Source organism: Lipophrys pholis (assembly GCF_963383615.2).
Source record: "Lipophrys pholis genome assembly, chromosome: 3".
Classification (NCBI taxonomy): Eukaryota; Metazoa; Chordata; class Actinopteri; order Blenniiformes; family Blenniidae; genus Lipophrys; species Lipophrys pholis.
In genome coordinates this window covers 23,868,311-23,883,634 of record NC_137627.1, presented here as the reverse complement: position 1 = coordinate 23,883,634, position 15,324 = coordinate 23,868,311, and the positions used below count along the sequence as shown (strand labels likewise).

Here is a 15,324-nt window from a genome sequence, read left to right as displayed (position 1 = left end):
CCTGCTAACTATAAGGGTACATTTTTTCAAAATAAATCAGTAGTTTTTATTGAATTTAATCAGTATATTTTACTGAATTTAATCAGTATATTACACTGAATTTAATCGGTATTTTCTCTCCTGAAAAATTTAAATGTTTTACACTAAATCTAGATGGCGTATTACACTGAATTTATTGAGTATTTTATTAGACTGAATTTATTGAGTATATTTTACTAAATTTATCCAATATATTATACTACATTTATTCAGTAGTTTTTACTGAATTTAATCAGTTTTTTGTACTGAATTTATTCAGTATATTATACTGAATTTATTCAGTATATTACAATGAATTAAAAAAAAATATATATATATATTTTAACTGAATTTATTCAGTATATTATACTTAATGTATTCAGTATGTTTACTAAATTTATTCAGTATTTTTTACTGAATTTATTCAGAAGTTTTTAATGAATTTATTCAGTATATTTTACTGAATGTATTTAGCATTGTTTTTACTGAATAGTTTCAGTATAGTTTATGGAATTCATTCAGTATTTTTTTTACTGAATTTATTCAATATGTTATACTGAATTTATTTATATTATATCAGTAATCTTTCTAAGTTTGTATCTACCTGTGAGAGAGTCAAAGGGACTATCAACTACCAGAGGGAGTTGTTATTTTCTCATTTGACATCATGAAGGGAAAATCTCCGATTGGCCTGTACGAGCACACCTTCACTAAAAAGTGGAACAAGCAAGTGAGGGAGATGACAAATTTCCTTCACTTCTGAGGCTTCATACACAGGCTATGGGGACGCATGTTACTGTTTGAAAACCAAGTCAGTTTTGTATAATATGGGACCGTCTGAAATCCTGACTATCGATTTCATATTGTGCTAAAAAGAAGAAAAAAAAGAAAAAAGGGGTTTCAGGTTTTACTTTCACCAGATTTTGGGATTTATTTAATTCCTGCAGCTGAGGTCTAATGTCACCTTCAGTGTTTAACCAGTGTGTGTCACGAGTAGAAACAAAACTCACACATTTCATGTGTTCAGACAATAAATACATTTTGTAATGTTGTCAGGTGTGACGTATGTACAGAAACGGTATAAAATGTAAACATGGTGCAGGATTTCAGTTTTAGAAGTTCATCTTCTGCGTCTGTAGCTGTTGCTCTGCTGGTAGAGTTCCTGGTTCAGTCCCCTCTCATCCTGTCCACGTCTCAAGCTCACAAATATCGAGTCTCCAGCGTGTGAATGTGAGAAACAGGTGTTCTGATTTGAGAAAGGACATTATGTATAGACATGAGGCTTATAATCAGGTCCTTGCACTGCAGCAGGTTTAAGATCCGTATGTCTTCCAGTGAGGAGAACAACGTCAAAGACGCTGCAGCTCTGTTGCATCATTTTCTGCAAAGAGAGAAGATTAACCATGTCAACACGGAGATGAACGCACAAAGCACCGACGTATGAAAACTACAGGAGACTTTCCCACCGACCTTCACACTCAAACACACCCTCACTCACATACAATGGACATCCATCCACATTCCCTCCCATCAAGCTGTGCACACACATCCACACCAGGATTTCACTGTGAGACCAATCTTATAGCAAACAGAGCAGTTGTATAAACTCATATAGATTATTTGTACTACTTTTTCTAAAGTACACTGAAACTCTGGACGGTGTACTGAAACATGACAATTTGATTCTTGCAGAGCGGCACACGTCCGCCTCAGAGTCTGCTCTTACCTGGCATCTGTTTCCTGCGTCTCCATGCGACGATCTTCCTGTACAGCTTGTCCAGCAGCCATATGGTCAGCATGAGCAGTCCAGCCAAACCGGCCAGCGCTAAGGCCGAGACAGACAGGTACTGCAGGTCCTCGTACAGCACCTCTGAGGGACGGGAAGCACCAGGGGCAAGTCAGTTTAACTGCAACACATGTGGGAGGACACACGGCCTCCGACTAGCCCAGGGGTCTGCAAGCTGCATCTCTAATAAACTATTCTATTCTATTCTATTCAAAGGATGAAATCAGGTGAAATCAAGCACAAAAACATCTGAAAAGGCAATGAAATGTTCCCCATCCTAAATTGTAATATAACTTCATAAATGCAACATAAGATACAGTTTATGTACATGTTTCAAAACTACCGTATGGAACTTCAGAAGCTGTGCCTCATGAAAGGTTAAATGTGTATTGCGGCTTAGATAAGTTGGAGTTGGATCACAAAGAAAAAGGCTCTTTTCGTCATAAATGTTGCACCAAACTCTGAGCTGGGTTGACCTGTTGACGACGCTGGTGTGCAGCTCGCAGGGAACAAGCTGGGATCAGGTAAAAGGAGATGCAACAACAGCTAAAATTCACAGCAGCATTTCAAGTATCACTTACAGAGCCATCCCTCACCCCTACAGACCCCCCCCCCCCCCCCGTCCAGCAAGCACTCCCCTTCAGACAGAGGAGCATGCAGACTATAAAGACATATACTCTCTTTTTCCCTAGAAATGTGACCTGGATTAAAAAATATACAGAAGCTGTGGATGACCAGCCTGGTGTGCACCCTCCTCAAGTCTGCACGTTGGGTGACAGAACCCCAACGCTGCTCAGGCTGACTTGGAAAGAGGAATTAAGAAAGCCAAGAGATAATTAGCAATAATCCATTGAATGTGTGCTTTCATTGCAAAAAACATCCAATTCACTAAAGGAACAGTTTAACAATAGCAGCTTATGAGGAAATACATTTGAGATTGATCAGTTCAGCATACAACACTGTCTATTGTCTATGAAATTAATTTTCTTTCTCTACCACCGAAATGCATACTTTTGTACTCAAATTGATATGAATTCTGGGTCATGTCATGTAATTACAACATTTACAGAACATATTAGTGTGTGTGTGTTTATAACTATCGCAAAGTGGGCAAATCATGTGAAAATAGATCAAACCTCATGGGTTATGCCTCTTCTAAATCTGAAAATATTGAGCTGAAATTTCACACATATCATCAGAATAGCAAAAGGAATACATTCGGGGGGGAAACCATCATCAATATTAGTAATCTTTTTTTTTTTGCCTATATTTCAGACCACCCTAAGGCTCATTTTCAACACTAGAAACTGCCACAATCGTCCCAGTATCCAAAGGAGTCACCCAGTCGATACGACTGATACGAGCCCGCATGCTCAGCAGAGCCTGGACTCCCTGAGGAACCGGCAGAAGATCATTCTGGAGAGCAAACTGCTGCACTCCCTCCTACGACTCCTCCACTGAGAGCCTGCTGACATCCTGCACTGCTGCACTGAGGCGGATCCGACACAGAACGTCGTCGATCTTCCTTTGTCCTCCCTGATTATTTAACCGCATGTAGCCTCAGTCGAGCACCAAACATCGCCGAGACAGAGGTTAGCCAAACAAAAACCTACTCGAACAGTTTCACATCCAGAGCCACGACCTCCATAGCCAGTAATCGGCACCTTATCACAGACTGAATCTAACCGACCCGAGTAGATCAATGCTCCCATCAGAGCTCCAGGTCCAGCACGCTGTCTGAGGCGTCCTACTCTGATGACAATAGGTTTCTTTACGATACATTTTATTGGCTTCACTTGGTTATGCCTGTGGGGCAGTTTGTGTATGTCTGTATGGTGACAGTGTGGAGACTCAAACGTGGGAAACGCAGAAAAAGTTCACCGATTTAACATCCTGATCCTTCCTGTCCTCGTGCCGGTCATGAGGAAACACTGACATTGAAAACCGCCTCATGAATGAATGCAGTCGTTTTTTAATCAGCCTCTCCCTCCTGTAATGTGTAACAAACGTAACTTCAGCTTGTGCTGGAGTTTTGTAAAAAAAAAAACACGTGGCAAACGGAGAGTAGAGGATTTGAGAGTACTTCTCTCGATCAGTCGATAGCGCTGTGGTTTTCTCATCCAGGCCATCTGACCACACTTTGAACGTATTCACACTCAGGAATATCTGCTACGTTTGCTCACGTGAAAATGAAACCGACGTCGGTCTGAAACGCACAAAGACTCCTTTCCCAGCAGGAAACACCAAATAGCGCCCATCAAATTGAGAAAAAAAACACCAGGCTGCTAAGAATAGAAAAGTCAACAGAAGTTAACTGAAGTACAAAAACTGCTCAGATGGGAAAGAACATACATGCAAAAAAATGGAATCAGTCATTAAGAAAAACGAGCCACCCGGAGTCAGGTGAGGAGACGAACAATTAAAAAAAAAAAGAGCCTCTGAGCAAAACTCTAGTTTCTTTCTGTAGCTTTTCAGTAAAGTAGATTGTACTCTGTTGTTGAGACTACTGCAGTTTCTTCATGCTGTAATCGGGACGCTGCATGCCTGTTAAATCCTGTTGAGGAATTCTTTATTCACGCTCTGCTTATGTTTTCTCACGTCAGATTAGCTGCCGCTTCAGTTTGGCACCGTAGTGTGAGACAGCTGCTCCAGTCTGGGGCTTTTCTTTTTTTTTTAACATTTTGATTGAAACCAAAGGTTCAAACAATGAGTGCACCTGAACGGTGAAGGGGATACTGAAGAGAAAGTTCAGAACACACGCGGGGTGGGTTGGCTGAGAGGGGAGCGAGCAGAGGTTTCTATGTAGAAATTAACTCTTTGAGTTTGGCGACATCGGAACAAACTGCACGGATCAGGGGACAGAGGAATGACAAGAAGTCATCGTCCTGTTCCAGAGAAACCTCAGGCCACGTTTACGCGACCGCGTTTCAACTCAAAATGCATCGATTTCGTTTCAGAAAAGTTTCGTGTTTACCTGGCAACTTTATGAGAACGCTAAAAACAATGGAGATTTTTCACGTTGGGCCACTCGTGGATGCTGTTGGGTGTTTTTGCAATGAAACCACGCACACATATGCGCAGAGAACAATACGCCATAAACATTAACAATGGGAGTACACAGATGACAGTCAACTACAAAACTATCAAGGATATGGCTCGAGAGTCATGACACGACAGAGGAAACATTGTTCTTATTGTCCGTCTACTGAGCATGTGCAGAACGACTCGTCACTACAGCCGAGGTGTGCATGTGCAGTAGCAGCCTGAGCTTTTTTTAGAGAGCTGCATTTCCCCCCCGTTTCAACGGAGGCAGAGCATTTTTGAAAAGTTTCACCTTGGAACCAAGGGTGTTTGCATCTCCTGCACTCGTCATTCAAGTCAGTGGATTTATGAATACAGTCATGTGTTTTGGAGCAGGGACATCGCAGATTATGGAGAGCCGGTGTTCTCCATGCCCAGGGCTTTAGAAACACTGACTAGTCTGGTTCAGCAGGATCGATACACAGTATTCATAGATTGGAGGTGTCGCTCACCATTCACTTTCAGGACGAAGCCAACGTCCTTGCTGCTCCCTGACTCCTCCAGGACAGTGACCACGTAGTAGCCTGCATCCTGCAGCCGCAGGTCCGACAGGCCCATCGAGCCATTGTCGTAAGCCTGCACCTTGCTGCTGTAGTCATCCGTTATGTTGGTGTGCAGACCCGGCTGCCAAGTCCCAATGAAGCGGCTCACCGCTCCCGACATAAAGGTCCATTGAATGGTGGGGATCCCATTGCACGTAATGTCCACAGAGAAAAACACATCCTCCTGCACAGACCTGGTGAAGCTCCTCTGAGTGGAATTGATGGAGATGGCTCCGGCTTCGAGAGACAAGAGACACAGCACAACATTTTAACATCAGAAAAGCGTGAAAAGGGCCTTTAATTTGTAGATAAGGATAAATATGAAGAACGAGAATCCTTCTACATCAGGGAGGAAGATGCTCTATAATCTGGATATTCCAAGAGGAAAATGCTCTATAACAGTGACGGCTGACTGGAATTCAGTAATCAGTTGTGTTCTTGTTAAAAAGTGATTGTGCTTCTTTAAAGTGTTATTGAAAACAGCACATTACCCACAATGCTGTTTTCCTGGCTGGTTTTTGGTCTCATAAGTAGTTAAGTGGCCGTTGTTCATTGTTGTCCAGGGCCATTCTTTTTGTCTGTCGGCCTTATCGTGCTGAGAGACACATTATTTTCAAAATGTGGAAAATTTAATTTGTGGTACTTGACTGAATGCTTGAAGACTCCAGTTTTATTTTATTTTTTTTAAATGTATATACTGCAGTTGTCCCTGTGTGTTTTCTTAGTGATGGTCACATTTCAACTCAAGCACGGTACTGGGGTATGAGAAATATATGAAAGGTTCATTTACAGTCGTCTGTTAAATGCATTGCACAGGAGAATATTTGACCTTTTATTCCAGATTAGAGGTAAACAGTGGTACAGCGAATAGCATGCTTGCTTCTTACAGTGATTATAATATAGGTCAAACCTGGTAAAGATGATGACTACAGCCCGGTTAGGAAATTGTATGTTCTCGACACTTTATTATAATCCCTGTGAAAGGTGAGATACTGTAGGAGGCAGGACAGGTGAGTCTGTGCAGGATGTGACTTTACCCTCTCTGACCTACTTAGTCAAGAACATAAACAAGCCAGCCTGAGAGACTGGGCTCAGATGGCAGAAACTATTGGAAGCTGCATGACCGTAACCCTCTCAACTACTCTTCAACCTTGGTCTATTGATGTGACTGCAGAAACAGGTCAGCTCCACAAATAGGACAATATTTAACGTGTCACAGTTAACTAGTGACTGCTGCCCCACGAAGCCTTGAATTCCAGTACGTTCACAGATGTGCTCCTCCAGCAGCTCCTCTGTCAAGTTGGAACTCAATGAAACTCGTCTGACGAGCTGCGAACCATCAATTTGCAGTCAGACAGAAGTGTTGGCTTCCAGGCCGTTTTGGCCGGTCCTGGCTGGATGTTTCCACATGAGTGTCAGCGGTGGATCTGGTTCTGCTGGTGGTGTGTTTGCTCAATGAAGCACCGGTAAGGAATTCAAAGTCAGAACAGCAGTGCTGACGATGAGGTCGCACGCTGTGGGAAAAGTACCTGTTTTTTTAATGCGCTCAAAGTTAAACCTCCACCGTTTCCCCAGGATTTTTGTCGGTTCAATAAATGTGTCATTTGCAAAAAGCCGAGGAAAGACGTTTCTTTATGTTTTCATTTGCTTTCAGTCCTTTCACACTTTTGGGGCTTCATGTTTTCCCTCCATGTGGTAGTTAAAACCTCATTTATGTGAATGTCCGGCACTTGTGGGTTACAGGCCATATCCACCGATCGCACAAACAATCGATCCTTAATTAGCGCACATTTTGGCCGATCATACAAGCATTGGTCGAGCACACAACGCTAAGGGTTTAAGGGGTTAGGCAGCGCGATCCACCGATCTTTGTGCAAATGACAGATCAATTATTTACTCAGGTAGATTGTGCAAATTACTCAGAAGTGCTTTACATGAACACTACTGGACTTCGGTCATCGTTTAACCCGGGTAACTCAGCCACTACAAACACAACACTGTGCGTTTCACCTCCTTGTTGTCAGTTTTCTTCCAGCAAAGAAAGAGGCAGCGCCAATATTTTCAGTCCAGAGCACATGTAGTGTTTCCTTATTGGAACGCTGTTAAGCACAGTATCAAAGACAAAGGCAGAGATGTGTTGTAAACCTCACCTAGGTGGCACATATATAATGTGATGCTGAGAAACACAGCGACATCTTGTACGTCCCAGAGCCTGAAATGCCACATTAGAATCCCAGATCCATATGTCGAACAGAAGAATCTCCTCCTGGTTTATTTCACATGCTGAGCTGTTGTCCTCCACAGTTTGTCCCGGTTTCCTGGTCCTCCGCCCTTTGTTTTGCTGTGTCTGTTCGGGGGTTATCCTCCTGAGGTTAGAGACAAACCATCGAGTGTGTGTTGCTGAAGAGCTGAAGTTTCCCTCCCTTCTCAGGACTGCGCTAGATTTCTCGTCATACCTGTGCGAGTCGCTGCCAGCCAGCACACACCTATCCGACAGGTTGAGCCAGAGATTACTGAGCAAACACACATCGAGCCACTGTGAGATCACACACACACACACACACACACACACACACACACACACACACACACACACACACACACACACACACACACACACACACACCCACACACACACACACACACACACACACCTCAGGGAGGAAAGCTGGAGAGCACTTGGAAAGGCTGTCCTTCTCAGTTTACTCTCTTACTCTGCTCAGCAAACACCCACCGGTGGATATACGCAGACAGACCGAGACAAAGTGAAACCAGGACAGGTTGAATCCCCCGATGTTCAGGCACTGACACACCTGGTAGAACGTGTAGAACAGGAAGTGTCAATTCACCTGTGCAGTTAGAACAATTAGAGTGAACTGGCGTTTGTCTTTAGCCGGCATGTTTTCTTCTGCCTTCTTCTAAATAAGTAAATTTGTTTCGCTGATAAAGCATTATAACAGCGGCAGCATCTCAAGTTCAGGTCCGGACTTCACAATTCTGTCTGGAATATGACCCGGTGCACACACAGGCTTTGTCTGGATAAACTGGTGTCTGAAATGTCACAGAGGTGTGAATGTGATGGACTGATGCCTTCACCCATCAGTTGGGACGGGATCCAGCCCCCGGGATTGAATAAAGTGTTTTAGAGGACGAGTAGATGTGACAAAATGTTCGCATACACATTTTTTCATTTTTCTATTGTGGTGGATGATTTGAAAAATGTGTATAATATTCGCTTGAGGAAGTTATCCAACCTGGTTGAAACAGTCCAACATACCAGGTCAGTATTTAAAAAAAGAAATTAAAAAATATATATATTTATTACACTGAGAAAAATAAAGTGAAATTACCTTAATTAATTAAAAACAATAAAAACTTTTACTTACTATCTTTACACAAAGATATCTAGTATTGAAGTCCAAAATATTTATTTACAATACAAGACACTGTGGGGGTTTTCCCTCGGAACGGAGGTTGAAACATGAAGTTTAACATCACAGTACACCACAGAAGCATCATAGCATCATGTGTACAATCTGTGTTTACAGTTTGGATGCTGTTAAAGCAGTGATTGTTTTTACGTTTGTGCAAAGAAAAGAAGGAGTGCTCTGAGGCCAACTTTTCCTCCCACCAAGACCAACGTTGTTGGATCCAACCTGAGTGAAATGAAGTTCTCCCAGAGGAAAACAAACGCAGTGGCAGGCCGTACATTTCAGACCGAGGCGTTCACTAGTGCTGGTCTCCGTCAATCCACCCCTCAACAACTTTTTTATGGCTACAAAAATCAAGTTATCATGCAGAAATACAGAATAAAGAGCCGTTGCATCACAGATAGATACTCGTGTAGTCAGAATAAATACCTTTACGCTATTGCCAAAACTCCTGGGGGTCGAGGAGGGTGACAAACTTCAGCTTTTCATGGTCTTGAAAATATTATAATGGCAAAAAACATAATCCAAACTCCTGCCATGGACGTTGTAGTGAGCGTAAATTAGACCTCCTTGCACGTGGAGTGCTGCGGTGCGTTCAATGACCTCTTGAAAATGTTTTTTACAATAAATCTGCAACCAAATCTCTTTATCTCCATCAGCCATTGTCGGTTGACAAAACCGCCTATTAAATTAACGCAACTATATTTTTGTTTGTGCAGTTTGTTAGCGATGGAGTCAGCGAGCGCTGGAGAGTAAACTGACGATCCAATCAGAGGGCATGAAAACGCTGCGGTTACCTGCTAGCAGGCCCTGAGTCGCCAACTCAAAATCTGATTGGTTGAAGCAGCAGCGTGACCGACTCTTATTTTACGCTGCAGACGCCTCCAGGATTGAATGTGGCAGATTTCTTTACCCTGGCAACTTCCTCTCACAGCTTCTCCCCGGCTGCGCTGCTTCCAGACGTGTATTTCCATATTAAAGCTTTTAACCAATCACATTTCAGCCATCATACACATGACATTTACATTTATAAGTACCGTACTCATATCTCATATAGTACTCATTTTGGAAAAAGGGTGGAAACGTCCCTGAGATAGTTTCAAAAAGAGTCATGGCCAACAGTACATTTTAATAGTTTTTTTATTTATATTTTTATTTATATGTATAAGTATAAGTATATGTATAAGCATATGTACATGTATATCCAGACAATCAATCCTGTCTGGATATGAAGTCTGGATTCTTGCTGATGAGTGATGAGACTCTATCACTGGTCCTGGAAGGTCGTCGGGATGTTCAGTTACATCTGGAGGATTTAAAGCAGAGGGTACAACATAAATATAAATACATATACGTGTGTGAAGCAACACGTTGTACTTTATTTTGGATGAATTAGAATAATACAAGTTATTTACAAGTAGTTGAATCATCTGAAACAACTCTAACCTTAAACTGAATATCTCAGAGAAAACACTATGTTGTCACAACATTTTCCCTTCTTTAGAAATGTAACGTATTTGAGGTGACAAACATAAAGCCTGTGGGCCAAAGCCGGCCTGCAGGAGGCTCCAATCCGGCCAAACTATATAGCAAATTATAAACAATTCAAAGACACAAGACGAGACTGAGACCTGAGATCAGGATGAACACTCGCTGCCTTGCTGCTCGCTGCCTTGCTGTCAGGGTGAGTTTGTAAAAACATGAGTGATGAAGCTCTATATACACTTCACTGTACTTTGCACCAGAAAGTTTCATTAAAATTGGCTTTATGTTGAAATTGTAGTTATGATCCAGATTATAAATAGACTTCACTTATATCGCGCCTTACAGCTGCGTGTGACATCGTTCATCACATTCACCCGTTCACACACACGGAGGCTGCAGCCATGCAAGGCACTGTCACTCTAATGGAAGCAGTTTGGGGTTCAGTGACTCCGGCATTCAGAGATGAGAATTGAACCAGCAACCTCCCCACTGGGAGACGACCGCTCTACCAACCAAACCCTGTCGCCCAATCTAATGTAAGTGACACTCAGCAATCAAACCTTACCTTAGCTGTGCCATGAGCTCTTATCCTCTTTCTCCTCTTTCCCTGTAAATTAAAGACATTTTCAATATTGACTGATTCTTTCATGAGTTTTCATCATGACATGTTGTAGAATCAGAGCTCACTTACATAGTTCTGACTGGTGGACCACTCTGGGAATCTCTCAGCATGCAGCTGAGCTTCTCTTCTTGCCAGATCAAAATATTTGTCCTTCTGGTCTCCTGACAACGACTTCCACTGTTGACCAAGGACAACACACTGTCAGCACACACACTGATGCTCAGCTGAAAGCCAGCTTGTTCATATAATGCTCATCAGATTATCATTGCCACTGACTGCTGAGTGGTGACATTGGAGATGAGACACTCACTTTCTCTCCCAGGACTTTATTGACCGCCGCACTTCCTCCGCTGTTGAGACGAGCCGTTCCGATGGACCTCTGCTCCTTCAGGAACATCATGAAAGCGTTTGGTGGCTTCCTGATGTACGGCTTCTCTTTGCCTTGCTGGTCCTCATGCTTTCTCGTTCTATAAGAACACAAGAGAAAATCAAAGTGTTAGGGCACATGCACAGTCTCTCTATTCCTGCACAGACAAAAAGACATGGGCTTTTCAATAGTGAGAAAGAGAAGACACAGGAACTAAAGAGCTGCGTTCACATGGGTCGATTTACTCACAGTGATTTAGCAGGCTGTGTTTTGACGGGGATACGTGTGAGTCGAATCACTGGTATTTTGCCCCACTGGAAACAAACAACAGAGAGTAAGTCCACATGTAATAGTATGATAAGTATCAACCTGGTTGTACAGTCTGAGTGGTTCACTATGATCTTACTGGGTCTACAGCGTGGGGAGTCCTCATCCCTGCAGATGAGGGGCAGTTATAGCCAGGCCACTCATACTGTGTGTTCTGCTGAGGGAGAAGTGAGTGTTACTAACTATAATAAACAAACTGTCAATGAGCAACATGGAGAGTTCAGTTTCTTACTGGGATGACAGGAGCTGCAGGGAGGATGAGGTCTGCAGGTGAGGAGCCGTTATAAACCGGCCACTGATACTGTGTGTTCTGCTGAGGGAGAAGTGAGTGTCAGTAAGCAGGAGGCACATCAGTCCGTCAATACAAAGACAAACAGCACTCAAACATCAACGTTTGATATTTAAATAATACCATGAGATAATGACCAGGAATAAAAGACTAATGAGGAAATAAAGTCCAGTGATGTTTACATCTTAAACTCAAGAATGGAGTTCCTCATATGTGTGAACGACAACTAGAATGTTTATCACTAAATATTTAAGTGTGCTTTTGTTTTTCTGTCAGCTGACTAACAAAATCCTTCAGTAGTGGATGTTCATGCTGATATATTTGAAGTAAGCCTGTGTCATTATAGAAGTGACTGTCAGTAATTTGTTAGTTTATCGTCACATTTTTCCAGGTCTGCTCTCTAAATGTGTAGAAGTCAAAGGGTGAGGACGTCTGTCCCTGCCTCTTGCTGGGTATCTTACCTGTCCCTGCCTCATTGTCCCTGCCTCATTGTCCCGAGCAGCCTGCCAGTTGTTTGAAGCAGCCGTCATGGGACTTAACATCTGCAGTACCGGAGGAACTGCTCCTGGGCTCATCCGCCCACCATCATGTTGTGCCTGACTGTGGTCGGACAGAACCACTGGCACAGCTCTGGATAGAGCTGGAGGGACTTCTGCTTCCAACAGTTGGTTCACCAGAGCCGCCAGTGAAAATTCAAAGTGGACGTCTGGATCCATCACTGCAGCCTGCTTGGTTTGTAGTAAAATGCTGACTGTGTGGAGATGGAAGATGTGTTGACCCCTGTCACACAGAGAAACAACAAGCTGAGCTTATTCCAGTGGGACCAGTGTCTTATCTTCTGAGTCATGTAAAACTGAAGACATATTTAATATCTGAGCCATGAAGCTTTCTTCATGCTGGCTCATCCATAAGCTGGAGAAGATTCTAGATAAACGTTTCATAAGTTTTAGCTTTATGGCTAATTCCTCAGCTGTATTCATGCTATCACAGATATATCAGCTAATAATGATCAAATATGTGTAAAAAGAGGCACGTGTGTCATTTGGGTGTCATGAATGTATATCCTGCTCAGTGTAAACCACTTCTATCAGTACTTACTGAATGCGTTGTGGTTGAACTCTCCCGAAAATCCTTCGTTTTGCTGGAGCGACTCTCAAAAACAGTGTTGACCGTCTGAAGTCTGTAGAAGAAGTGAGAAACTTCTAGTTTTTTCTGGCATTGTGACATCAGATAGCCAGCTGTTACCATGGCAATGCCTCATTTTAACGACGCCTATCATCTAACTGTCCTCCGTCCGAGAGTCGAGGCAAAAGTCTGGATAGCTAAAACCAGCAGATGGCTGTAATGCAACTTCATGGATGCTAACTACCATTAAACTCAAAAGAAGAAGAAGAACTGTCCTCCATCCAATAAATCCTTCATGTAAACAACACCTCTCTCCCTGGGGGAAATACACTGTAGCACAGGGGTGGGAAAACTACGGTCCACGGACTAGTACAGAACTGTCCAAATCGATTCATCATAATAAAGACGGCACTCTTTTGACCTTGTCCTGTAATACCCGGCGTTCCACCAGGGGGCGCATTAGCCGACAATACCTTCTGGATACCGGACGGAGGCTGCAACAAAAATGTAAACAAACAAGAGGTCCGCTGAGGTGTTTTGTTACAGCGAGGCCAACACACATCCAGCATTAGAGAAAAATCTCCTTCTGCTGCACACAGATATAGATATAGATATAGATATAGATATAGATATAGATATAGATATAGATATAGATATACATCTAGCTCTACATATATAGATATAGACAGGGTAATGTCGATAAACTGTAGTATTAATATTCAGCACTGTTTTGTATATGATGGTGCTGAGGACTGGATCCCTGTAGTCTGGACCATTTCTTTTCTAATTCTGATGGCCATGCGTGTTTTGTGTCAATTATTGGTTTGTTGATGCATGTTAACATATTTCAGAGGTTATTTTATGCATGTTAATGTGGATTTGATTCCCGGTGGAGTGGCACTTTTTTTTTTCTTTTTTTTTTACTGACGTTCATATGACTTCCAGACAAGACATCCATACAATGTCCCGGAAATTCATACAAAAACTTTAATTGTGGCTTCTTGTGTTCAGTTGTGGCCCTGAAGCCACAATTGGACACCAGTTTTGGCTCAGTGGAGTAGACAAGTAGGCTTGTATAATGAATGCGTTTTGAGTCACAAGCACCCCACCCACCCACCCACCACCACACCCTCCCACCCCACCCATCAACTTTTTATGGCTACATAAACCAGGTTATCATGCTGAAGTGTAGTATCAAGATCCGTGACATACTTGTGTAGCCAGAATAAATATCTTTACTGATGAAAAAAAATGACCTTTCCTTCCACTGCAGCTGCATAAAAAAGCGGCTACTATTCCCGAAACTTCTGGGGGTTGAGGAGGGTGACAAACTTCAGCTTGTCATGGTCTGGAAAATAATATAATGGCAAAAGATGTCATCCAAAATCCTACCATGGAAGTTGTAGTCAGCACAAGTAAATTGGACCTCCGTGTGCTTGGAGTGCTGCGGTGCGTTCAATGACCTCTTGAAAAGTCCATCTTGAAACCAGTTTTGACAATGAATCTGGAACCTATTTGGTATAAATAAGGAGGAGGGCAATTTTGTGCCTTAGGAACCGGCTTTATTTACACAACTACATTACCCAGCATTCTCTGGGAGCACAGGCTTTTCTCCTACGAACATCAGTGACACTTTACGAAAGTTATACGTCACACTGTTGTGACACACACACATACACTGAATACTGTGGTATGCAACATTTGCTGTGATCTGCGTTGGTGCAGACAAGAAAGAGAGCAGCTTGTAAGAACAAGTCGGTCGCCGGACTCGGACCCAGTCTGATTCAGTGAGTGCAGGCAGTTTCACGTTGTGTTTCCTGTCAAACTGCTGCTGCTTCATGCTGTGTTGCTGCTGTGCTACTCTGTTGCCTATGGAGGATATCGTTGCTGGACTGTCTCTCACTGGAGGGTGTAGATGGTCCAGGTAAAGTTCTAGCGCACGCCAGTGCATCTGTAGGGCTGGAGAACTGCCAGTGGTAGTGTGTGGTGTTGCTCTGTAGTGCAGTAAGGTGCTCTGCAGTGATGTTGAAAATGACAGGCCATCTGCCATGTGCGTTCTGAGCCCACTCTTCCGGGTCTGATTAAATCTCTCTACACCTCTGTTGGCCTGCAGGTGGTATAGGGCCGTCTTAATGTGTTTTATCCCCATCCCCTCTGTAAAAGCAGAAAAGTCAGCTGAGATGAACTGGGACAGGTTATCGGCTATAAAGGCGCAGTGGTTTGTGGCCTGATCCAGTTGTGACCAGGAGGG

At 42.9% G+C, this 15,324-nt stretch overlaps 1 protein-coding gene across 3 annotated transcripts; it reads right to left on the bottom strand.

The window, feature by feature from the left end:
- Window positions 1–910: 910 nt before the first annotated feature.
- Window positions 911–8,233, bottom strand: vstm5 (V-set and transmembrane domain containing 5). 3 transcript variants are annotated; one of them, XM_080460417.1, is made up of 6 exons: window positions 8,082–8,233; window positions 7,884–7,940; window positions 7,578–7,793; window positions 5,338–5,664; window positions 1,745–1,888; window positions 920–1,399 (listed from the first exon to the last, which is right to left on the bottom strand). In XM_080460417.1, exons 3-6 carry the CDS (start codon window positions 7,651–7,653, stop codon window positions 1,368–1,370), a joined length of 579 nt encoding a protein of 192 aa, XP_080316543.1. In that variant the 5' UTR covers window positions 7,654–7,793; window positions 7,884–7,940; window positions 8,082–8,233; the 3' UTR covers window positions 920–1,367. The 3 variants fall into 3 exon arrangements, with proteins under 3 accessions (XP_080316541.1, XP_080316543.1, XP_080316542.1); XM_080460416.1 differs by having other exon boundaries at window positions 7,884–8,230; XM_080460415.1 differs by having other exon boundaries at window positions 911–1,399; window positions 7,578–8,226.
- Between the last annotated feature and the right edge of the window lie 7,091 nt (window positions 8,234–15,324).